Below are 26,873 nucleotides of genomic sequence, written 5' to 3' on the forward strand. Positions count from 1 at the left end.
ATTTTGAAAGTGATTAAAAGAATTTTTTTTTTGTTTTTTATATATATATTTTTAATAAGTCAAAACTAAAAGACAAATTTTGTTTTCATTTTTCTTTTTTCTTTTTTTTTAAGCAAATTCTGGCGAGATTTTGACACTACTTGGACATTGGTTTTATTTTTCCAAAATAAGTAATTATCTCCCTATGCTGTTATTTCTCTTCTTTTTTGAACCCCTTTTTAGAAACCGGTCAACATGCAGATCTGAAGCAAATAAATGCGCAAAACAAACGGGATGCAGCAAGATGGTCTTTTATTTCAGGTTGCCTATCCTAGACAGACCCAACCCCTGTGTTGAGTCCCCTATGTCAAATGCAACATAATGAGAATAAGCGTTCCTACTAGGGATCCGGCACAAGGTTTCGTTATACTAGGTTTATAACCTGGGTATATGTTCTAGACTGTGTACCCGAGCGGACAACTCGAGTCGAGGAGGGCGCAACTTACCGGGAACCAAAAGGCCATCCGGCTTCGTAACTTGTCCGAGCCTCTTTTTTATTTCAGGGTATGACACTAACAGAATAGGGAGTCTCAACCAGTAAGCACATCCCCGGAGGTAAAGAGAGAAGGATTCGGCACAGTTTATATATACAGTCAAATAATATCAAAGCGGTAAAAGCAGCATTTAGCACATTAGGCTCAAACATGTAAAAATCAGATAAAGCCAAATATAACAATTATTCTAAGCTCGAATTCTTGAACCCTGAACCAGTGATTCTGGGTGAAATTCTCCAGCAGAGTCGCCAGAGCTGTCACACCTCCTTTTTGTGCGCCCGCCCCGAAGGGTTAAATGCGCGAGGGAGTTTTTCCAATTTAAGTGACAATAATCGAAATGGGATTATTTATTTAATTCAGAGTCGCCACTTGGGAAAGGTTTGGTGTCCCAAGTCACCGGTTTATCTTGAATCCCAAATCGAGGAAATTTTCGATTTTCCAAATGAAGTCTGCGAACCAGAAATTCTAAGTAAGGAATTCTGTTGACCCGAGGGAAGGTGTTAGGCACCCTCGAATCCCGTGGTTCTAGCACGGTCGCTTAAATTGTTATAATGGCTAAATATCTGATTTTAAAATACATGTTGTGACTTATGTGCTTTTATTGAGTTTAAACCGCTTTTATCATTATCGTTTATTTTTATTTTTTTATAGAATTGCAACGTCGTGAAAATGCGCCTTGAACCACGTCACAATCAATGCACCCGCAGTTGCTAACACGTTCCGACTCCGTTGAGATTTAGATTTGGGTCACATAAATGCGCACCCGAATTTAAGAAAAGTAACATTATTAAAGCGTGCCTAAAGAGACTATCGCGTTATTATTTTGGGGAGGGCAGTGAAGTTCACTAAACCAAACCATTCCGGGTTTTAAATATTTTGTTATGATCAATTATTGAGAGCCCCGCAATTTGTGCGTTTTATTTGGCGAGGCTCGTCTCATTTTATGACAGGATAAGCCTATAGCGACTACATTTTCTATTTTGTTTGTCTCTAAGGAAAATGAAAGAGAGGAAAATACACGCTGATTAAATTACATGCTTGATCAATTCTGGATTCCTGTTAATTACCTGATTAGTTATTTAACAAGGCGGGGATTGTTTCGTGCCTTATTCCATGAGTGAACATGCTGTTATTTTGCTAAAGGAGATTACATACAAGATTAAAGGAAATGCTAGACTTATGCCAAATGTTCTTCAAGTTCGAATTTAAACTAACCTATTCGGGCTTGATTAACGGAATCAATTACTTATTGCATTTTTCGCCCAAACTAGAAGCAAATTGATTGGCATGTTTGAAACAAGAATAGAGGTGAGATTTAGCTATTGATATACTAAATACCTATGCATTCCATATCATATAAATGGCTAAGTAAACAAGATCACAATATTTAAACAAACTATGTTTCAACTGAGTACAAGCTAACCCAAAGTATATTTTTTCTGTTTGAGCTACTAAAATTACACGATCTTAACAGCATTTATAAAGCCGTAAGTACAGCCACAGCTAATTAAACTCCTTTGCATCTTTCATTTCGTACTCATTGTTACTGTTACATCAGTGTGAGATTCAAAGTGTGTACCTGGATGTTGAATACAACAGAAGAAAAGAATACAGAGAAGTCAGCAGCAGCAGCAACAAGAATGGCAGCAACAACAACAAATACAGCAGCAGTGATACACAACAAACAACACCAGCAACACAGTAGTTTCAGCAACCAAATGCACCAGGAACAACTCAAACGAAACCCGAAAGGATTTGTGAAAAAACCAGGCAGCAACAAACAGTATGCAAAACTCAAAAAAAAATGGACTTGAACTCAAACCAAAGTTCGACCAGTAGGTTGCATGGGAAGTTTCCACGAATTGGAGTCAAACCAGAAAAAAAACAGTATCAGCTACGGGGGCTTAGAACTGAACCAAGGCCAAATGGAATTGTCTTCCAACCAAACTGAACTCCTTCTTTTTTAGGACTGTTTTTTATGGCTCAAAAAAAACCTCTCTCTAACTAATGGAGAACCTTCTGTTTTCATATCCCCCCCTCAGCCCATTCGAACAGCCTGTTTAAACAAAATCCCCCCCCCCCCCATGTTCTCTTTCTGTTTTCCCACTCAACAGAATTAAAATAAAACCCCTCCCATGAGATTCCCCCTGACAGCCCTATCTTTAAAAAAGTGGTTTCTCTTTTATTAACCTAAAACAAGAGTATGGGCAGCCTGCATATGCCCTGACAGCACATGTTGTCCCATTTGCTCTAATTCAATAAGGAAAACTATAATGCACATGCTGCCCAAGAGTGCTCATGCCATCAATTCAGACTCAAACCTGAACTGCAACTATAACCCAAACCTTAAATGTTTCTGATTCAAATGCACAAACTATAAGTAGCTATACTCAATTCTTAATTGAATTCAAACAAAGCTTCAGCAGAAAATAAGTAACATGAATCAAATTATTACCATTCAAAGCTGAAACTAATTGACGACATATATTGAATCGACTACGCAAATTACAACACATACAATCAATAGCTAATGATCAGAATCGAACAGTATTGAACAGGGGGTTCAGATTGCATAGTCAGAACAAGAAATGACCCTGGGAACTAATTAATCGATCGAAATTTATTTCAATCGATTACTCTGTTAAACACATACACTCATCAACGAGTAGCAAAAGAGATTCGACCACATGAGAGGTCCGGGCAAGGACAGAACAGTCGACACAAAAATTCAAAACAAATAAACTAAACATTTGGACATATGAACAGACATTTAACTATAACAAAACAACAAAATGAACTGACAAGGAGAAGGGAAACAGAAATACCTTAAAGGCTTGAAAAATCAGAAGGCCTTGTCTCGGATTTGAATCGACCTTTCTTGGGGTTGAACGGACTTTAATCGAAGTGTTCTCAAACTGAGAACACTTCGATTAAGGTCCATTAGACCCTAATCTTCTGGTTCAAACGGACACAATCGGACTTAGGACTTCTAGGGTTCTCAAGGTAGATTTGGGATTCAGGTTTTCCTGGTTGGATTCGGACCAAACCAAACCTGGTTTGGTCATGAGGGAGGTCAGGGGGTTGCCTGGCATGGATTTGGGGTGGTTTGGTGTAGGTCGAGGTCCGGCTCGAATCTTCAAATGAAGATTCGAGATGGTGGGGGAAGATTCGAGACCCACGGCTAGTGGATCTGTGTTCAGGGGGTCGAGATGGTCCTAGGGTGTTAAGATGGTGGTCACCAACGTCCTTGCCGCCGGGTTTATGGTGAGGGGAAAGGGGGGCGGCGCTAGGGTTTCGTGGGGTTTGGGTCTGGTGAGGGAGACGAAGATGAGGGAGGGGTGCTTGGATAGGGGGCGGGGTACGAGATGAGGGCTTATATACGGGGTGGATGGTTTGATCTTGGCCGTTAGATCAATCGAGATCAACGGCCTGGATCCAAGGGTTAATCAAACGGTGTCGTTTGGTTTAGTATTGGGGTCGGGGTTGGTCCGGGTAACGGGTCGGGTATGGGGTTATGGGTGAGTGATCTGGACCGTCAATCTAGTGAGATTAACGGTCCAAATTGAGGGTGACACAACGACGTCATTTGGACAGTCGTGTGGCCCGTCTAATTGGACCGGATAAAAGGGGATTCGGACTGGGTTATTTTGGTTTGGGCCTGTTCTTATTTAATTCAAACATGCCCAATCCGAAAATCCCTTTCTTCTTTCTTCTTTAATTTCTAAAAATCTCAACTAAATTGTAAAATAAAACTATACAAACATTAAACAACAATTATCACACATATTAACATTTAATTGAAATAACATCACTTAATGACAAAATAGAATAAAAGATGCATATTTTTTGTGATTTTCCTTTTAATAACCGAATTATGGCTTGATTAATTCCTAATAGAAGAATGATATCCTAAACTTACACACGACATATATTTTTATATTTTTATTTGATAAGACTAAATAAATACAGACAAAACCACAAATAGCTAAAAAACGTAAATTCCAAAAATTGTACATCAAGGCCATTTGTTATTATTTTGATTTCTTTTGGAGTAATTGCCGTGTAAACAAAAATCACGTGCTCACAACAACCAAATCCACATTATCATTATATAGTGCAAAGATATCACAAGCTATGCCTCTCTCGATTACATGAACTAGTGAATATAGATGCAACAATTAAATCATCCAAAACGTTTCAATATATAAAACTTGAGTTATAATCTACAAATAATCATTAATATACCAAATCCATCAAACCTTAAAAGAGAACTACTTCGTAGACATGGAGTAATTCATCACAAATATAATTAAAAGATAGAAAAACATAAATTCAATCCAAACTTGGGTCTTGAGTGAGGAATGAATGATAAAATCTTGTGATTTTGTTCCTCCAACTCCTCCTTAGCTCCCTTAGGTCGAAAGTATGTCAAAAGTCCAGAAAATAATATTTTTTCATGTATTTATACCAAGTAGGATCGGGCCAGACGAAATCACCCTTTCCTAGCCGAAATAGGACAATAGCTCTGGGAAAAATACACAGGCGTGTTGCATGGGGCGACGCGCCATGCGAGATGTTAGTGGGGAAATCCAAAGAGCTCAGGAATCCATCAGGCTGCCAAAATACACTGCTGCAGGCGCACCACGTGTCGCCTCACGCGCCGCAGCAGTGCAAAATCCTCAGAGTCTTTCTTTTTGCTCGGTTTTTTATGTCCAGACGTGGTCCTCGACCCCCGAACACGATCTCGGCTTAATTTCTTGGGCTTTTACTAAGACGTCAAAGCTCCAAATAGCTCGAATTAGCTCCACAATAACTACATAACTCGGAATTACTCGTACAAGGTATAAAACATACAATAAGTGCAAAACACTGCCAATTAAAGTTCAAACATAAGTAAAGTGCAGTGAATTAGAATGCAATAAGCGACTAAAACATGATATTATAGCCTACCATCAGAGTTTATTTGATTTTATTGTTTTACTTGATATTTGGTGATGTGGATTATGATTTGGTAATTTCGTTGCCCGTGTTGGACAGAGGTTTGTTTCATGGTTCCTCACTTACTGTTTCAGTATGTTATCCCCTATACCCGCCTCCGTTGTTTCATTTGACTCTTTATTTGTTATTCTTTTATGTATATATATAACTTTACAAGTTTATTGTAGGGGTCTTGCCTTAGCCTCGTCACTACCTCGTCGAGGTTAGGCTCGACACTTACGGAGTACATTGGGTCAGTTGTACTTATACTACACTTCTGCACTTCTTGTGCAGACTATGGTACTGGCCCCAACGGTATCTAGCGAAGGCTTACTCGGATCATGTCTTTTCAGGAGACTTGAGGTAGGGCTGAACAGCGTCCGCAGTCTCTGAAGTCCTCTTCCTTAGTTAGCTTATTGTTTACCTTGTTTCGAATAGTTGTAATTTGTTTCAGATTTCAATGGTAGTATTCTAGTTGATCATGTACTTGTAACTCTAGATTTATGGAACTAGTATAGACTGCGTTATTTATGGTTTTGTTTTATGTATTTTAGAGCATTTCAGTCATTAATTATTATTATTTTGCTTTTAAATTGTTAAAAATTGGTAAATTCATAGCTAATGTTGACTTGTCTAGCAAGTGAATATTAGGCGTCATTACGGTCCGTGGTTGGGAATTTCCGATCGTGGCAATATAATTAAAATAAAGTAAATATTTAACAAAAAACAATCTCTATATTACAATCCATAAATTAATAATCTTTGCATTACTGATCCTTACATAACTAATTCATTCATAATTGAATCATGCATAACAAAACTCTGCATAACTAATTCCTACATAATAAATTCAGTGGCGGAGCCACATGCACCTAAAGGGTGTCAACTGATACCCCTTTGTCGGAAAATTACACTGTTTACCTGGGTAATTGGTCTTTAAAATATGTATACATACTATATAATGACACCCCTTAACTTCTTTGTGAGTTCATTTCTTTATATTTTGATTCCCCTAAATGAAAATCCTGGCTCCGCTACTGAATAAATCTCTACCTTATTAGTAGTTGCTTAACTCTAACCAGCAACTAAATGAGCCCTAAAAGTTCTTTTTACCGCCTAATGTTTATCAGCTCCCTTCAATGAGCTAAAATAGGCTCTTAATGTAATTTTCTCTTTCCAATACGAGGAAGCATATTCTTCTTTCTTTATGCTAAAACATAGGGTCCTTTGCGTAAATCCAAAAATCCGCAGATTTTCTTTCATATTTATCTATTTATTATTTACTTATATTTTCGCTAAAATAAGATTCCGAGGCGAAACTCACAAAAGTAGGGTTGAACGATCAGACGACTCTGCCTTGTTCTCCAAGTCGTCCTATTTTAATTTATCAACGCAGCTCAGTGACTTACTCTGCAATTCTCAGATTGCAAATAGAAATCAATGGTTTCCTCTTTTTCATGATCGATTCCGAAAATCTCCATGGCTCTCCCTCTCGGCAAGCTCACTATCCTCGTTGGTGCTGGTTCGTACTCGCTGTTTCTCCGTTACTCCTCCCGTATCAATTTTTCTTTTTTGTTTGGTTATAGTGAGCTTAGCTGGATTTTTAGTTAATACTTTATGCTCTGGGTGAAATAGGATGTGTAGCGCGTATTATGTTATTTATTATCCGAAACCGTTTTGTTGCTATCAAAAGTTTTGAGTTGCAAACTTTTAGTGGTTTGCTAAACCCTAAGTGAATGAATAGCAATTGGCAATTGAAGTACTACCGCCTTTATTGGCGCAAAAATAGAGTTAGTTTGTCGTGTTTGAGATGTGGAAACAACCTCTTTGCCTAAAATGAAAAGGGGAACTTGGGGAGCAATAACCGTTGATTACTTTTGGGCCTCTTTCATGCCTTAACAAAGTAGAAGAGTTGAAGATTTTGGAGAAAAAAAGTAATGATTTGACAATAAGGCATAAGGAGAGTAGCTTGAGGAGATGAAGTTGATTCTATACAACTTTTGGATTTCACACATGGGGAGAAAGAACTATGAATGGCGTTTTAAAGATTGCAATTTTCTCTTATTCTGGATAATTTTCATCTGGAGGAATTAAAATTAAGAAGTTAATAAAAAGGGCAGCCTGGTGCATTAAGTTCCTACTAGCGCGAGTCCGGGGAAGAACTGGATTACATTGGTTCTCATGTACACAACCTTACCCTACATTTCTGCAGGAGGCTATTTTCGCAGCTTGAACTCGTGACCTCCTGGTCACATGGCTGCAACTTCTACAAGGCTCCCCTCCTAACACTAATAAGTCAAAAACAATAAAATTAATAAGGTATAACAAGTGTGTTGTTGGTATCAAATAATTTATCTTGTATGTCGTGCAGGCATTGTTGGATCAGTACTTGCTAAGGAAGGACGATTGCCAAATGTCTCTGATTTTTTCTCCGGCGCATTTAAGGTTTGGTTGTTATTCACAGTTTAGAGTTTTGAGAGTTCTAGTTGCATTGCTTTTTAAGTTTCTCTACCATGTCAATTTGAAATGCACTAGATCTAATGCAAGTACATTGTCCTCTGACTGCAGATTGCGTTAAAGCAAATTCGACAAGATAATTCAACCAATTCAACTCCAAAGCCAAAAAATGATTCCTTGATGCAGCAGGTTTTATTGTTGCCTCTTGCTTGTTCATATTTGGTGCTAATGGTTTTTCTCATCTTTGAAATTTGTGATTTTCCTTTAGTTTGTTCATTATGATGATCCTGGAGTTAAAAGATTATAATTTTTTGCTAAGGCTTAAGTTTTGCTTGAATCATCCTTGACCAGTAGATATCAGCTGGTAAGTTTCTTGATGGAATAGGTAGAAGGCGTGGGTTATAGGAGATTGATCTTGGAAACTGGGGTATGTCATATGCAGCAAGTCTTCAGTAGGTGTCCGACTGAGAGTGTGAGCTGAGAGGAGGGATTAGAACGACTTTTGATCAGCATAGAAAGCTTCAGCATTTTCTTTTTGCTGGTTATTCCGGGGAACTAGAATTTGAAGGAGATCTGAGAGAAAAAATTGGTTACAAACCGAAGGGCTGAAAGTGGGTTGTAAACATAGCAAAAGTTCAAATGAATGGTGTAATGACAACGGAATGAGTCAGCATTCATGAAGTATCTCTTTGAAATATCTCTTTAAACTGCCAAACAAATGCTGCGAGGAACCTTTAGCGTAGTTAGCCAGATTAGTCATTGTGGAAGGTTTTTTACCGGTACAGATGTAGGCTATTATGAGGGAAGCTGTCTCCAATTTAATCTTAGCCCAGGGTATCATTGCTTTATGGACGAGAAGCGATTATTTGTCCAAGTCTTGGTGTCTTTTTCTTGGATTTTGCACTGGAGTGTAATGGTTATCAAAGATAATGGTATTACTATTGTGGTCAATGTTATTTTGCAAAGAGCCGCGAATATAGCATTTTTAAGCTATATATTTCTCTGAATTCCACTACCTCTCCTATAACAAAAGCAGCACTTCATGCCCTTTTTTCTAGAGCAAGTATCAAATTAAAATGATAGACTTGTATGTGTCACAAATAGATGTTTCTTTGCAGGGATTTTACTACATAGGAGTTTTAATTTATTTTTTTGGATGACGGTGGTGTTGGGGCTAGCTTGTGTGCACCTTGACTAATTCCACCAGGTACCTGCTACCTCCCACCAACATAGGTCCCGTGTAACTTTACCTACCAAGGTTTGGGCAGATGAGAAGAAATCTCCTAGTCTTTCCTATCTCCTTTGGAGTTTGAACCTAAGACCTCATGGTTCTCCTCCACTTCTTCATTGACCACTAGGCAACACGTTGGGTGCATAATAAAGTTTTCGGTTTTAAAGTTAAAAGAGAGGAGCACACCCCATGGCTTGAGGCATATGGCTTATTTGGCCTAGATAAAATGCGCTCTCTTCTAGTTTTGCTGTTTTCTAGGACAAAAGTATAGGGCTCAAGGAGAAATAAGGGAGGTGGATAATTTGTGGTGCTAATGGGGGCCATCTTTTACCCAATAGGGAAGAGCTAAACAAAGATTTCCTGATGATCAGGGTTAGCATATCTAATACAATACATATTTTGGACGTGAAAAATTGTCCTCAGGAAAAGGAAATGTGGAATGAATTGATTGTAAACTATGGGATTTTGAAATCTTTCGCCTTGACAGTTATCTGTTGTGAAGGAACTTGATACTAAAAAATTAACTTGAGACATTGCTCTGAACATTTAGTTGGATTCAGTGTTGTCAAAGGCGAAAAGCTCTGAAAATCGCTCTAGGTCTATTTGGGCTTTAAGCGCAAAGCACACTTGAAGTGTGAGCTTTAGTTAAAAAAGGCCCAATGAAGGAAATAAATAAAAATTTATATGTAATTCAAGAGCAATTGTTTCATTCATAATGTTTCCCTTAGCAGCTAATACACTTATTTCCGATTATAGTTGTTGTTTAGTGCCGCTTGATTCAAGAGAAGCTAATGGGCAATGAGGCGTATGCCTTAGTGCCTTGCCTTACACTGAAGCCCAACTAAAGCGAGGGGAAGCGCCCTCCTTGAGCTTTTCTGAGCTTCATGGCTTAAGCACGCCTTAAATGAGCCTTTGATAACACTGCTCTAAATGGAACTTAAGAGTTCTCAGGTAACCTCCCTAGCTTGCAAACTCCCGTCGACCAAGTCAAGCTGGAATCAAATCACATGTAGGGTAAAAGGGAGGTGTTTTCTGCCCATATATGCCTCATATAATGTCATGTTAATGGCTGAATGGAAGGTGGTATTATTCCACCCTTCGGTCAGAGCCAACCATTGTGGCCAATCTTGAGGTTTCTCAAAGGTCATACATCATAGATAGCACTCCAAGCACCTATTGACAATCTCACTTTGTCCATCGGTTTGTGGGCGATAGACAATTGATGTCGGTAGTGATACCTTTTGCAGCTTAAATAGCTCCCTCCAAAACCTTCTAGTAAAGACAACATCTCTGTCCAAGACAATAGACTTAGGCATTCCATGCACCCCATCCATGGAAAACCGAGCCTTATCCAAAACTGTATGTGGATGTTTGAGGGCCATGAAGTGAGCAGCCCAGTGTTGTCAAAGGCGAAAAACTCCAAAAAGCGTTCTAGGTCTATTTGGGCTTTAAGCGCAAAGCGCACTTAAATTGTGGGCTTTAGTTAAAAAAGGCGCAATACAACATACCCAGTAAAATCCCACTAGTGGGGTCTAAGAAAGGCGCAATGAAGGAAATAAATAAAAATTTATTGTAAATCAAGGAGTAACAAATTCATTTCCCTTAGCAGCTAATACACTTATTTCCAATTATAGTTGTTGTTTAGTGCCGCTTGATTCAAGAGAAGCTAATGGACAATGAGACGCACGCCTTAGTGCCTTGCCTTACACTGAAGCGCAACTAAAGCGAGGGGAAGCGCCCTCCTTGAGGTTTTCTGAGCTTTAGGCTTAAGCGCGCTTTAAATGAACCTTTGACAACATTGGTTGGATTTGACTTTTTATTTATTTATTATTATTTTATATTTTGAATGCCAACATGCATCCATTATCTTTCTCTCTTTTCTCCACCTATCTGGGCTGGTGGCTTGGAGGATCATTGTATTAAGAGGGCTTTTGCTAACTCGAGCTATTTTGTGAATAAAGGATCTTTGGGCTCAAGTAAGCTCAACATTGGTTTAGATATTTACTTATACTGGATGAGCGTGTGCTCAAGTTTGAGCCCACATTTAAGGGACTAAGCTTGTGGTTAAGCTCGTTTGCGTTCATGAGACCGTCTTACCTTTTTTACTTGAAGTATCTAAAAGGATAAATAGAAGATATTAAATATCTCTTATATATATGTTATATCTTTGATGGCCAAAATCCATTTCTCTGCAACACCTTGAAAAGATTTTCTTTTATTGAATTCAATTCTAAAATTTGCTTAAGTTATATAAAACTTTATAATTCCCCAATGGGCCTGAAAATATCCACATGGACTGAAGTTCGAGTTTGAGTTCATCCTAAGCTCGTTTACTTTATCGACATGAGTCACACTCAACTCTCAAGATCGATTTAAAGCTTGATTAAAATTGGAGCTTGACTTATATACTACATAAAGTTTGTATATGCAGAACTTTGGGGTTCAGGATTGGTGGTTCATAATATTAACAGTGGTACTTAGAGAAGATCATATATCTTATTTTCGCTAAAACAGCCTTTTGTTGATTTCATTCTCCTGTAAAACATCTTTCTATATGGTTCAACATGATGCTTGTGCAGCCCAAAAGAAAAAGAACATTGATGAGAATAACAAGTAATTATGTGTGCCTTGCGTTTTATAATCAATCCTTTTCTATAAGCTGTCAAATTTTTGCTCTTTAAGCAGAAAGTGGTTTAATTGATTTCATATATCAGCATACCTGCTGCGCTGAATTCATCAAAGTTTTATTTACGGGGAATGATTTTCTTTACAGGTTAATAGCTTACGGCAGGAGCTACAACTCTTGGCTTCAAATAGATCTGTTACAATTGTGACATCAAGTGGATCAGGTTTCTGTTACTACAGATTGTTAGTTGTATATGGAAGCAATTAAATATCCTTCCACCTTACACCTTCAGGTGGAAACAACTGGCCTTTTATGCCAGGAGTGTCTTAGGACATCTCTACTGTCATTTCTTGATCTACTGAGACAAATTGTGGTCTCACTGTCAGTGTTGTACATGCCTTGCAAATTAAAATCTCCTAACCTGTAACAATCTTTCAGCCTGCTTCATTTACAGCATTATTTATTGCAGTGACCAATGACATTTTGCGAATTATTTCACGCATTTAACTTGGTTTTTAAAATTATATGCAGGTTCTAGCAGATACACTATAATCATTGTTGTTGTGGTCATGGGGTATGGTTATATTTGGTGGAAGGTAACACCTTTATTTCTTTCTGCAAAATTGTATTTCTTAAATAATGTTGATGCAAAATAATGTCTTTTTTTACCAGGGGCATAATTATTTGCACCCAACATTATTGATGACATACAATTCATATTTAAAGTAACTATCCCCATTCGATGCAAAAATTAAGTTTCTAATTCATGGTTCAAGTAACTGTCCTCCATTTGATGATTTACTGCACCATCCTTATCTCAAGGAATGGGGTGATTGAGTATGAAGTGTTCCCTTACTGTTAAGTTTATTTTCCTAATATGAGGCTTTCAAACAAATTGTTGAGGTAAAAGGCAATCGTCATAGCCAATCTTAGCTATATGCTTTTAGTCAAACATGAACCTTATAATTATTTTTTGGTAACTGAGAGGGAGCCTAATAGTTAATTATTGCATGCTATTTTGGATGCCATAGGCTCGAATTCTCTTCCCGGCTTCTTTAACAACTCCACCTTAGAATTGAAATGCATGCTTGTAGGGTTGGAAGCTTCCCGAATTAATGTTTGCAACCAGGCGGAGCTTATCTGATGCATGTGCTAATGTATCCAAACAGCTTGAGAGTGTATATACATCTATTTCTGTAAGTTCTTGATATTCCTGATTTACTCTTCTTATAAATACATATAAACATGTGAAACTCAGACTGAGTTGGACAGTAAATCCGTTGTGTAATCGCCATGTACGATTCTGTGAAGTGAATTCTGTATGCTTTGTATATGTCCAATGTCGTTGGATATCTTCCAAGGGTTATTACCTTATTTTGTATTTAAAATAAAAACTCAAACTGCTCATGATGATGACCTGTTTCCATGCATCTTGAAGTTCATGATTGAGGCTGCACTTCTCTCTGTTTGTATCGTTGTTACGCCTCGTATTGACGAAAAATAATCATCAAGCTAGGACAGTTGCCTCCTTACTAACAAAATACTCATTAAGCTAGGAATATGACGTTCAGACAATGAATCCTCATTTTATTGGTGTTGTAAAAAGAGTTTTTTTGTGTTCTCAAATTGGTGATTATTGGCATGACGGCCGATTTCATTTGTATTGTCATGATTCCTACTGTATGCGTGCTCATTGACATATGGCATTAGGGAAGTTACGAGTACCACTGACTATAAATCATGTATCTATAGCTCTAGGTGTTATGAATGCTATGTTAAGCATGCATGACTACATGAGCCACACCATTAAAGAATTTTCTACAGGTGATTTATTGTGCTTTGTTTCTTTAAGACACTCTTTACTAAGTCATAAGTCGCACCCAAGGGTGTGGCTTAGTGGTCAATGAAGTGGATTGAGAACCATGAGTTCTTAGGTTCTAATCCTAGCGGAAACAAAAAACTAGGTGATTTCTTCCCATTTGTCTAAGTTTTGGTGGACAGAGTTATGAGTTACCTGGTACCTGTTGCTGGTGGGAGTTAGCAGGTATCCCGTGGAAATTATTTCTGTGCGCGTCAGCTGGCCCGGATACCACGGTTGTTCAAAACAAAAAAAAGGGACACTAACGTGACTCATGACCGAGACACCAAAAAATAGAAAAAGAAAAATGAACTGCTTGGTTCAGGTCATTCTGCATGTGGCTATCAAATAAGAGATGCCCAAGGTTTGCTTCAATGCATCTGTGTTATGCAGTAGGTCCTGTTTACTGTTTACTGTTTACTGTTCTACCCCTTGGTAGGTAGGGCAGTTATTCAGTCTACAGGAGATATTTGGTTAAGATTTTAACCATTGCTTGCCTGCCTGCTGTGATGTTTGTTTCTTCACATTTTTCTGTTATGTTTAGTGTCATTAACTTTATTGGGTTCCTTTATCTTGCCAGGCCACAAAGCGTCATTTAGCTTCACGAATTGACCGCGTCAATTCTAAAATAGACGAGTGTGTGGATAATACTGCTGCTACAAGAGATGAGGTGAGGCCATAATGGCTTGTACATTTAGTTAATTTGAATGTTTGAGATTTCTGATATTTGACACAGCATTGTTAAATGTATAGGTTTCTGAAATTCGAGGAGAAGTGAGCAAATTTAGTGAGGATGTCCAATCTGTTCACCAAGTTGTCAGATCACTGGTGAGATATTTTCTCAGCATTTCCGTATGAACTTTTTTTCTTGTATATTTTGCCTTGTTAGCTAGATTTGATTTGTCTTGTGGAATTGAAAACTGCCTTTTCTTATATGAACAGGGGACAAAAATTAGTAGGATTGAAGGGAGACAGGTATTTGAATTGGCTTGCTAATTTCATATTTTGGCTTAGCTTAAAAGTTTGTCCGCGTAATAGTCATGGTAGTATTATTATCTGTGTAGAATGAAACAAACTATGGCGTGGAAAAGTTGGTTGCTTTTGTGAGGAGCTATGAAATTGGTAGAGTCAAGGAGCAGATTGAGGTACAACTCCTCTTAGTGTTTGATTTCTTCTTTTCCCTATGCTTTTCTCCTAACCATGTTGTCTTCAATGTGTAGGCATCCCCATCTAGCTTATCTAGACCTGCCCTGGAATTGCCATCAGTAACTCCCTCAACACGGGTAAATTGTGAAACTATGTTAACATTGCCTGAGTCAATAGTTTCTTTGGTTTATAGTTAAAATGGCTTATCTTCCGTCATCAATAAATTAAATAAAAGGCTTATCGTGCTGCAGACCTGATTCCTTCTTCCATCTCTTGTTTGTGTCTTTATAATTTATCCTGCTCTTGGTGGTTTGGAAAAGTTGAATGATCTACTTATTTCTGTTGCAAGACCATGTTGGTTTTTGATCTTCAGTCATATGGGGAAAGGCTGACTTCTAGTGCTGACTTTGTATTAATTGATTCGAAGTCCTGGCAAATTTACATTAAAGAGTGACTTCTTTGCTTTTTGTCTTAAGACTTTTAAGTTTTCTTTGCATGCCAATCTTGTGATACTGGCTATGCATTGTCTGGTAATAACCTGCATTTTGCTTCAACTTTTCTGTAGGCTGGGCCTTTGTCTCCAAGTTCATCAATCGAACAACCATCTCCATCTGCTTCTAATGCATCTCCATCTGCTTCTAATGCATCTCCGAAGGTTTGTTAATTGGTTAATTTTGCAGCCATTAATACTGAAGACCAGTTTCTGCCCCATTTTTACTCACATTAGCTTTATAGAAGCAGTTTACAAGCAAAAGTCTAACTTAGCTTGAACTGGATAAACATTATACCGACACTGGCCCTTCCCAGAGTGTTAAGTACTTTGTAGAAGTACTTCAACCTTGGTCTTAACGATCAGAATGCTTCAGAAGTTAGGGTCTTCCAAATAGTCCTATACATGAAGCTCTTTATCATCTTCTGCTGATAAATAGAACTAATCCCCTTTTAAACTTTTGCAGCGTCCTTTGCATAGTGCTATATCTGCCTCAGGCCTAAAGGTAGTCATGAGTTTCTATTAAGCCCTAACCTTTTAGCCATCTACACAGATCTGAAATTGGACCCTTTTTGTTTTTCTCTCTTTAGGAGCTTGGAGGTATATCAGATGTAGTCAAAGTGTCAAGTGAAAGCAGTCCTCAGATTTCCAGTACTGTTTTCACCTCAGAACAGAGCAATGAGAACTCTGGTTATAGTGTGTTTGGGCGTACGTTTTCTGGCATTGGTGCTTCTTTTATCACAAGAAGCCGCAGTGCTATGCAGAATTTTAGGTGAAGACAGTTCAGCAATCAGTAAAATAATTGAACTTTTACATTAGTATATATTCAAGGTTAGTGTTGCTAGCTGAGCATCGGTCTCGGCTCAGTGAGTATTTTGCCATTTTTTGATGGCTGAATTTTGTAGAGCTAATTTTTACCAAGGTAAACTTAGGTTACATATGTAAGTTCAGGCTAGACATAAGAGAAGCAGGAAATTGAATGAGAGGAGTTTCAAGTCAAATTATCTCCTGTTTATCAAATGAATGTTATCATCACATGAATGTTATCTGGTGTTTTTTGCATTTTTATTTCGGTGCAGCTTACCCTGCCTAAGTCTTTGCTTTTCAAGGCTGCTCCTTTGTATATGTTGGGTTGATTTGTTGTCTGTAGTACTTAGACCTGGAGCTGTCTCGATGAGGACCAATATAGTCCAGGGATGTGTTCCGTTGGGGCATATACATTACAAATGATATACTCTTATCATGCATCAGTAGATATGATGATTGTCACGACCCAGCCTAGGGCCGAGATGGATAACCGACACTAAGTGCCGATAATGTACTAATCATGAATATAAACTGATAAACTAAACAAGCATGAGCATAGCTGATAAGATCGGTACAATCTGAAAAGTTGACAATAGCTGATAAGATCGGTACAATCTGAAAAGTTGACAAGGCTAATACAAGCTGACATATAAAAACATACTAACTGCACAGGGATGGAATAGGGCCTCGTCATACCCAAACTAGTTGACTGTACACATACCAAAAGATAAGTAACTTCGGGAGTAAGTGGAGTGACTCCAACTGCTAGTAGATGAAATACTGATGTGACTCAAGTGATGATCTATTTGTACCTGTGCGGCATGAAACGTAGCGCCCCGAAAGGGACGCGAGTACGATATGTACAAAGCATACTAAAGTATGTTATAAGCTGGAAATCTGAATATAAGTTGAAAGCTAAACAAGAGTCTAAACTAGAAACTGATCTGGAACTGAAATCGAAGTTTAAGTTGAAACTAAACTAATCTCTGATCTGGTACATATCTAGTGTTATGGGCTATATCCCCTAATCAGGTATTTATACATATGAATTAGCCTCATGTACAGTCATGCAATGCAAACTGTAGCTATATATGCATATATGACATGCTTGATGGCATTATGGGTTATATCCCCCCAACAGGTAAATATATAATTAGTAGGCCCGACTGGTGTTATGGGCTATCTCCCCCAGCATATAATTGTTGATACCCAATTTTTCCTATGTATTTTTATATACAAAATAGCATATATATGCATACATAAACATACCCAAGTGTTTTAGTATTTTTCCGATCTTTTAGACTAAATTGCATGCAATTGCAATTATAGCCTATTTTAAGAGTAATAGCATTTTATAATTGTAAAATTGGTTCCAATATTTTTAAATTGATATTTGTATATTATTAATTGGCTCAGTACTTTTAATTTGCTTTTAAAATTATTTTTACTATTTTTTATAAAATAAAAGGAAAAATTGGCTATTTAACATTTAGCCTATTTCTATTTCAATTACAACCTCATTTCCTTTCAATTTTAACCCCAATTTGACCCCAATTCCGCCCAAATTAAGACCAACCCAATTCCATACCCTTTGACCCATTTAACTACCCGACCCAAGGCTCCTTTAATCCAGACCGTTGATCAATCTAATCAACGCTCACGATCTCCCCTTTCCATTTTTAATTCCCCAAACCTTACCCTAGTCCCCATTTATGTTTAGCTAGCCGCCTTTGAATGCTCTCCACCCTCAAACTCTCTCGAAGGTTCTTCGAAACCCTAGCTGTCTCTGACCCCTTTTCAATCGCCTTTCACTGGAATTCATGGCTTCTCAGGCCATGGATGGTTGGTACTCACCCCCCTCCACCATCAAACCATGGTTGTTCGAAGCTTCGAGGCCCGACTCTGATGGCTCTCTTCATATCCTTCTTAGATCTGCAGTTATATGGCTTCTCCGACCATGTTCCGGCATATTCAAGCATTAGGAGCCTGATTCTAACTCATCCGACTCAAGATCGGACCTTCTGCCAAGCCTTTCTCATTTCTAGGGTTTCGCCGAAACCCTAAGCTATTCAAGGTTCTTTCTCTGTTTGTTTGCTTAGATCTGTGCTGTATCTATGCTTTACTTGACATTTAAAGTGTTTTCCCCAAATTTTCTTTTCAAAATCGTTTGTCTTCGATTTAGGGTTTCTAAATGGTTTTTTCAAAAAAAAAAACATCTTTCTGATTCTTCCTCTTCTTTTCTTTATGTGTGTTTGTATATATCATGCTCGTGTGACTTCTTTTTACTACGCATGTATTGTCTTTCTACTTTTCTTTTATACATGTTACTCATGTGCTCACATGATTATCCTTGTTAAGTTTCATTACTCTTCTACTATATGTGTTTATTGTTAAGTTCTTCAATTTTGTTTGCTTTACTGGACTCTATTCGTGTTCTTGCTAAATGTGTTTCATCTACCGCTTCTTAAGTTTGTATCACTTTTTCTTCTGAACTTGTTTAAGTTCTGAGTTTTTTTCTCAAAACGTGTTTTCCATGCTCTTGACTGTGTATCACGTCTGTTTGTTTCTCATGAGTCTCTGAAAGAGACCTCTGAGCCTGTTATTTGTCCTTTCGTCTCTGCTTCTGATTAAAGTTGAAAACCCTAGGCTTTGGGTTTTGGCAAGTTTTATCTTGGACTAGGGTTCTACTTTGGGACCCTGGACTCTCAGACTCATTATGAGTCTACAAACTAAACTCGTATCCCTTTGCTTATGATTCTGAACCTTGCTATGTTAGACTCTTTTCTAAGTAACATGACAGTTCCTTCTTGATTCACCTATTTGTGTGCTTTATATATGAGAAACTCTGCCTTCAAGAGGTTTTTACCAACTAATGATTGATTCTGAAATCCTCTAATGGGGGTTTGATTGATTGTTACTGATTTTCTTTGATTGAACCTCCTTCACCTTTTTCTGACTTGGTTCATTCGAATTGAACTTGTAATTTTGATTTCCCTGGCTGTTTGATTGATTCCCTTTCCTTATTTTTGACAAACCGTGTACCATTGGACTTTTGCCTTAAATAAACCATGTGTATTTACCCTTCTTGTACTACTTTGGAAAAGATTTTAATCCAATTCTTTCCTTAATTGTCTTCTACCCGTGTGAAATCAGAATCCCTTAACTGAAGGGAGATTCTGTGTGATTGATTGCATACTATTCCCTTACCTTTTCTTACTTATTTTCTGCACTATAAAAGAGGCACGACCCTTCTACACTTAGACACCTTGAACCTTTAGTTCAATACTTCGAATTCAACACTTTACACATACACCTCTCAATTACAATACTCTTTCAACATTCTACTCTTTCTGAGATCTTTTGGAACTGTCTGCTTGCAACTTGGCTTTCTTAAGACTACTTTTACTTGTTTGTTTTCCCTGAAACTGGTATGTTCTAATTTAACTTTTCTACCTCACTCCCCTATGTGTTTATTTACAGTTTCTGCAAGCTTGTTTACTTTGCTATTCATGTTCAGTGATTAATGTTAACTATGTAAATTGTTTTTTTCTTTGCATCTGCTGTTTGTTATGAATTCCCTATACCCCCACTCCCTTCTATGTGTTTGAGTTAAGGTTCATGGCCTGACAGCATCCAAGTTGCTGCTTAGGTCTGGACCTGATCCTCAATGGATCCTAACTCCCAACTTTGGCTAACAGGCTGGTCAGGGGTGTGCCAGCACTCTTGATTGCTAGGCGTGACCACCAGCCTGTCATGGCCTTCCCCTAAATCCCCTTTATGCACTTACACTTACTCTTAGATTCTAAGTTCTACCCCCTCTTATGAGCCTTGCTTTGGGACCTTGAGTTCCCTCTGAACTTGGACATCTGAGGGCTGGCATTTCCACACTGCACTATGCTCTTAATTCTGCAATATTTGGGTTGTAAGCACTGCCCGAAGTCCATTTGAGGCTCTTGAGGAACTTTTACACATCCCAAATAAGAGAAGGTTTTGGAAACCTAATCCTGGAAGTGGTTCACCTCATATTGTTGGACCTTTGAGTCTGAATTAGGCTCCTTGGTTGTAGCTTAATTTCTGATGTAATTTTACTTTTCTTAATTCATTCTGGTCTGTACTATGTTGTAATAACTTATGGGGTTCTAGTGAAAAGGGGGGTCACTTATGTATGCAAAGGGCAGACAGCATGCTCATAGGTGTTACCATTTACAATTTCTGCACTTCCGCATTAGAAATCCTGTCTGTAGGATTTTCTGCACCTCTGCATATATAAAAATCCTGCCTATAGTTTTCTGCATTCATGCACGTCATATAGAAATCCTGCCTATAAGTTTTTTGCATTCATGCACGTCATATAAAAATCCTACCTAAGTTTTCTGCATTCGTGCACGTCATATAAAAATCATGCCTATAGTTTCTGCATTTCTGTATTTTACATCTATCATTAGGCAAACAGTTATAGGTTAAGTAATAATAAGTTTCATTCTAGATACCATGTCTATAGGACTCCTACACCTTCATAATCGTCTTAAAATCAACAACGCCTAGAAATCATGCCTATAGGAGTAACCAGTTGAATCCGATTCGTTTATTTCATCTACAAGTCTAAAATCAGTGGTAATGTCGTCTAACATCTGCAGAACTTATGTGTTTTCTGCAATCAATAAGTTTTCTTTAAAATCGGAGTAAGCACTGTTAGATATCATGCCTATAGGTCTCACTTAGGCAAACCATTAGGTAATTAATTAACTGCATCAGTCTTTGATAAATTACAACCAGGGAAGGCTAATTCGGACTCCTCATCTGAGAAATATGTGATGAATCAGCCTATCCCACGCTTTAATTTGATTTCAGACCATAACCAGTATATGCAAGACATGCTAAATAATCTGTCTTTAAATGAGGAGGCTTGTTTGAGCCCTTTAAACTGTTATGTGTTATCCCCATACCTGCCTTATATGTTTTGATTGTCACCCTAGAATTTTGTCCTTTTAAAACTCTGAAGACCAAATCTCCCTTCCATTTAGGACTAGTAGTCCCAAATGCCTCCGGGACTGATAGGATTGGGGCGGGTACTAGCATGCAATAAGTAACGATATTATTCCGCGCTTAATACCTTAACCGGATGGGAAAGGATAGATATGGATATGATGACTGGTGCGCTAATACCACGTGCAACCCCTCTTCTGAGGAGCGATTGTCGGGTATTGCATTGATGTGATCCATATTGTTTGTAAACCTAAGACCCCCTTTTTTTCTTTTAACTTGTTTTATTGTCCGAACAATTTCCGCTTTCTTTATTCTCTTCAAACTTTCAATTTGCTTGCAATAAGATGTGAAAATACCCTTCTATTTGAGGCCCTTAATTGCTTACTTGATTATGTGAAGTCACAATTGTAACATGGCCGGGAACTACACTAGTGGATCTTGAGGGGTGCCTAACACCTTCCCCTCGAGATAATTTCTAGCCCTTACCCGAACTCTGGTTCTTGAGACTCAAACCCTTATTAGTGTCCTAATGCACTTAATCATTAGGTGTCGACACTTCAAGTTCCAAAACCCAATTCCCAAAAGGGAATGAGTTGTCCTCCTAAATGTCACAAGCCCGATTTCGCGAGAAAGAGGGGGCGCGACAGCGTGGTGACTCTGCTGGGGAATTTCTTTAGGCTTTTACCATTTCATGTTATTTGTGACTTTACCGCTTCTTTATTGCCTTTATTTAATATCTTTATTTCTCTTCTATTACGAAACTGACTTGGCTCCTTTGTTTCTTTTCTTTAATGTTTTCCTTTACTGCCTTTCTTTAATACTGTTGTAATTATGAGCAATTATTGTAATCATTACTTTATGAATGTGCAAATACATGACAACTTGTTTCATTCTTGTAACTGCATATTCAACATCATATTCCACTCGTGCCAAACAAAATACCATAGCAATGCTTAGAATGAGCGCTTACTCTCTTCCGATATTATCACCCTTTAAATCTGGCAAAGGCGTATTTACGGTAAAACCAGTCGATCAACGGTGTAGTCGACGGTTCCGTGCCTTTCCCTCTTGAGTTGTCCGCTTAAGAGTACTAGTCTAATACCTTATAGAAACCCTACTCTGTTCAATTGTGCATGCATCACTGTCAAAACCTAGCCGAGTCAGTTATGTTGTCCATATAATGACTCTTTAAGACAGCCTTGTCCAAAGTCCACTGGGTTCCCTAGGAACCCAAACGGATACCATATTTTGTGCATTTATTTGGAGAACTAAATGTTGCTTATGCTAATTATTGGTTTAAATGGTCGAGTCCGGCGGGGTAAGGGTCTAACACTTTGTTTTGCAGAAATGAGGCACGAAGTCCCCAGATTTGGCATGGTCACCAACATTCACCCAAGGTTGCTAAGCTGGTGGGAGGATCTTCACTCCAGTGATCAGGCCCTTGTCCGGAAATACCTAGGAAATTTGCCTTCTCTCCTGGAGGTCCAACCCAACAACAAAATCATAGAAGCTGCTACTCTATTCTGGGACTGCGATAGGTCTGTGTTTCGCTTCGGGGAGATTGAGATGACACCTCTGCTCGAGGAAATAGGAGGATTAGTTGGTATTCCGTGGGAGACTCGAGGTTTACTTATGTCGGAAAATCGCAAGGGTAGGGGTTTTCTCAAAATGATGGGCCTAAAGAAAAACACAGACTTGACCTGTTTGAAGGATTCCTACATTCCTTTCGACTATCTGTACGAAAAGTACGGTCATAGTAAGTCCTACCGCACTTACCCAGATGAATTCGCCCTCACCTCATTGGGGCATATCCACAGAAGGGTCTTTGTCTTTATGTTCTGCTTCTTGGGGATGATAGTGTTTCCTATGAAGAAATTAAGGATTCACACCAGGCTAGCTGTGGTCACTAAAACCTTAATGGAGGGAATTGGTGGGCAACCCTTTAGCATAGTGCCCATGATCGTTGCAAAAATGTACCGAGCCTTGGAAAAGTGTCAACAAGGAGCCCCACACTTCGAAGGTTGCAACTTGCTACTCCAGCTCTGGCTCATGGAGCATCTCCAAAGGGGTGAATATCGACAAGAGATTCAGCGGAGAGACTGGGACGATCATATAGACTTCCGTCAACCAAGGCGAATGAACTACATGCCCGACATGTTCGCTCAGCCAGAAGATGCCAAAGTATGGGTGGAGTTGTTTGAAAATCTGACTGAGGATCAAATACAATGGATGTTTGAATGGTTCCCTACTAACGAGTTCATCGCCCGATCCAGGGACGCGCCGTTTCTGATACTAATCGGCTTAAGAGGAACTTACCCTTATGTCCCGCTCCGGGTCATGATACAGGCTGGTAGGAAGCAGGTTATACCAAGGGTCGACAAGATGAGTCACTTACGAACTGATTTCCAAGCTGATGACAGTCCTAAGCTCAGCATATGTGGCATTGCAAGATCATCATGGGAAGAGATACTATCGAGCCAGACAGATACCATGCTAGCTGCACCCCATACTATTCAGGATGGCTGGAGGGTAATCACAATGGTCTGGGCCAACCTGGGTTTGTTCGAGGTCACAGGATCGATGAAAAGGCTGAAGCACAGGTCAAGTACAACCAATTGCGCAAGAGGATACGGGAATGCGAAAGTGAGCACCAGGAGATTCAAGAAGCCCATCAAAAGTTGATTGAAGAAGAGAAAGATATGGCTGTCAGCGCCAACAAGCGACTAGGGTATTTGGAGCGGGGCTAAGTGGAATTGGAAAGAAAAGTTCATCCAGAGGATTGAAAATTGCCAAAATGCTGAGGAAAGCGAAGGAGGACACTTGGCTAGAGCCTATTTGCTGTTGGGACTGCGTGAGCTGGTAAAGCTGTTCGATGGAGCTAAAGATGCCGAGTCTGGGGAATGTCCTTTTGGGACCAAGTAGTTAGGAGTCTTTTCTTTTGCTTTTAAAATGTAATAAGGCAAACGGCCATTAGTGACGTTTTATTTTTCTGCTATTTTAGTGTCGTTTTGGGACTCGTCTTATTTTTATCAATAAAATGAGGCATTTAGCATTATAAGTTCTCCAAATCAACTTGTCCTAGGCCTACCTCGGGCACAACAAGGCTCCCAAATTAGGATACGATTTATATTCTTACACTATGTGTTTAAATATTGCAACGTCTTCTTCTCCTAATCTGCATTAACTTGCTACCTTTTTGTTTTTTACCTTTTGTTTATTCCCCTCCCCAAAGGTTAGTTCGTGAACACTGGCATCGTCATCATACTCCACAAGATCTAAGGGCCCTCCACCTCCTCCTCCTCCTCCGAGTCCTATCATAAACAAGAACAAGGGAAAGATGGAAGATTTGAGCAACATTAGAAAGGAGAACTCAGTTGAAAGGGTAGAGGTTCCTTAGGGTATTCAGGTTTCCAAGGAAAGTGCCTCCCAGCTCGAACAGAAGTTATTGAAGTTTCAGGAAGAACTGGACCAAGTTCGGAACTTGGCGAATTTGTCATTTTCCCTCACTACCCCAAATGTCAACTTTTCCAACACTCAAAACCCTACACCTCCACAAAGCATCCCGAAACCACAAAGCCAACCCGCTCCCCATCACCACTGCAATACATGCCACACTTCAGACAACACCCCACTGCTCATCCCTGAACCACTAAACTCCACAAATGATCATCTTCACAACACCCCCATCTATGTGGAAACCATAACACACTATACTCAACCTACTTCAAGCACACCTGAGTCTGATGACAAAGACTCTATTATCAAGAATCTAGCTGCGGAACTCAAGAAGCTGACTAGCAGAGTTCAGGGTGTTGAAGGAAGCAAGAGGATTGAAGGACTGAATTATGAGGACTTTGCATTCAGCCAGATGTCGAACTTCCTGAGGGGTACAAACCTCCCAAGTTCGAGATATTTGATGGCACAGGGGATCCTAGAGTCCATTTGAGGACGTACTGCGACAAGCTGGTCGGAGTAGGAAGGGATGAAAAGATTCGCATGAAACTCTTTATGAGAAGTCTGAAAGGAGATGCTTTGTCTTGGTACATCAACCAAGACCCTAGGAAGTGGTCAAATTGGATAAGTATGGCGTCCGATTTCATGGACATGTTCAGGTTCAACGCGGAAAATGCACCAGATGTGTTCTACATCCAGAACTTAAAAAAGAAACCCTCAGAGACATTCCGTGAGTATGCTACTCGTTGGAGATCAGAAGCCGCTAAGGTTAGACCTGCTTTAGAAGAAGAACAAATGAACAGGTTTTGCGTCCGAGCTCAATACCCACAATACTATGAAAGGTTAATGCTGATTGAAAGCCAGAAATTTTTCGACATCATTAAGCTAGGGGAAAGGATCGAGGAAGGTATCAAAAGTGGTATGGTCACTAACTTTGAAGCTTTGCAGGCTACCAACAAGGCTCTACAGTCTGGTGGCACGTCCAAGAAAAGGGACTTGAGCGCCGTGATGGTTGCACAAAGAACGAAATCCCCAATTGAATACCAAACCTACCCAATACCTCCACTCACATATCAACCTACCCCAAATTACCAAGCACCCTCACCCTCCTACCAAGCTCCACCACCTATTTACCAATCACCTCCACCTCCCACATATCAGACCACTTCGCCCAGATATTCCCAACCCGCACATGGATATCAAGCCTACAATACTCAACCCTCTCACTATCAACCACCTCCCACTCGCCAAAACTTTCCTAGACCCCGACCAAACTTCGACCGCAGACCCCCCAAACAGTATATAGCCATTGTCAAACCTATCGACCAGCTGTATGAAAGGCTCAAAGTTGTTGGTTACATTACCCCTATCCCTGCTATAAACCCCGAAAACCCCTCCCAATGGGTCAACCCAAACAAAACCTGTGCATACCATTCTGGCATGAAGGGGCATACCATTGATGAGTGCCACTCTCTGAAGGATAAGATCCAAGCTTTGATTGACAACAAGATCATCATAGCAAAGGAGCCAGCTCTGAATGTCCGCAACAACCCTCTACGTGACCACAAGGGTGGGGGCGTTCACATGATTGAGATAGAGGACGATTGGGACCCCAAAGGGTCAATCGGATTGATCGCTGAAGGTGACGAGCCAAAAGAACCAACAATTACACTTAATCCGATTGTGGTCCAGATCCAGCCTTCTAAAAACGCTGAAGTAGACATGTCCATACCACTTGAGTTCGAAGCACCTTCTTTTGCAAAGACGCCAGGACCTATTGAGGTCGAGTTTGGGTCTCCGAAGACACCTGTACCATTCGAAGTGGATGTGTTACCATCCAAGGCAAAGGTACCCATCCCGGTGGCCATGACAACCGTAACACCGTTCCACCCAAAGTCCATACCATGGGATTACACCGCCGATGCGAGAAGGAAAGGGAAAACCAAATCTGGAGAAGCAATTGCAGCACAGGGTATGACAAGAACTGGCAGGGTTTATACCCCAGAAAACCTTGCCGAGTCCAGTAAGCAGGCCTCTGGATGACCAACCGTCGCTGAAACCGGGCCTGATGATCTCTGGAGGAAGATACAAGCCAAAGAGTATTCGGTCATTGATCAGTTGAACAAAACGCCAACCCAGATCTCTATCTTGGCTCTGCTACAAAGCTCTGACGCACATAAGAATGCCTTATTGAAGGTGTTGAGCGAGGCATATGTACCCAGCAACATAACTGGAGGAGAAATGGCAAACATGGTGGGGAAAGTATTGGAGAGTCACAAAATCACTTTCCACGAAGATGAGCTACCACC

At 39.4% G+C, this 26,873-nt stretch overlaps 1 protein-coding gene across 1 annotated transcript; it reads left to right on the top strand.

Moving 5' to 3' along the window:
• Positions 1–6,797: 6,797 nt before the first annotated feature.
• LOC107767798 (uncharacterized) lies at positions 6,798–16,386 on the top strand. The gene is made up of 14 exons (XM_016586891.2): positions 6,798–7,032; positions 7,882–7,955; positions 8,079–8,156; positions 11,972–12,047; positions 12,356–12,420; positions 12,919–13,020; positions 14,263–14,352; positions 14,436–14,510; positions 14,625–14,657; positions 14,747–14,827; positions 14,903–14,965; positions 15,394–15,483; positions 15,785–15,823; positions 15,909–16,386. The coding sequence occupies exons 1-14, from the start codon at positions 6,990–6,992 to the stop codon at positions 16,092–16,094; spliced, it is 1,095 nt and encodes a 364-aa protein (XP_016442377.1). The 5' UTR covers positions 6,798–6,989; the 3' UTR covers positions 16,095–16,386.
• Positions 16,387–26,873: the final 10,487 nt, after the last annotated feature.

The sequence above is a fragment of the Nicotiana tabacum genome, chromosome 5, assembly GCF_000715075.1.
Source record: "Nicotiana tabacum cultivar K326 chromosome 5, ASM71507v2, whole genome shotgun sequence".
Taxonomy (NCBI): domain Eukaryota; kingdom Viridiplantae; phylum Streptophyta; class Magnoliopsida; order Solanales; family Solanaceae; genus Nicotiana; species Nicotiana tabacum.

What these genes read in the sequence shown, in the direction of transcription:
- LOC107767798 (XM_016586891.2), top strand. Translation starts at nt 6,990, where the DNA reads ATGGCTCTCCCTCTCGGCAAGCTCACTATCCTCGTTGGTGCTG. An exon ending in CACTATCCTCGTTGGTGCTG is followed by an intron (nt 7,033 to 7,881) that starts GTTCGTACTCGC and finishes TATGTCGTGCAG; the next exon opens with GCATTGTTGGATCAGTACTT. An exon ending in CTTCTAATGCATCTCCGAAG is followed by an intron (nt 15,484 to 15,784) that starts GTTTGTTAATTG and finishes AAACTTTTGCAG; the next exon opens with CGTCCTTTGCATAGTGCTAT.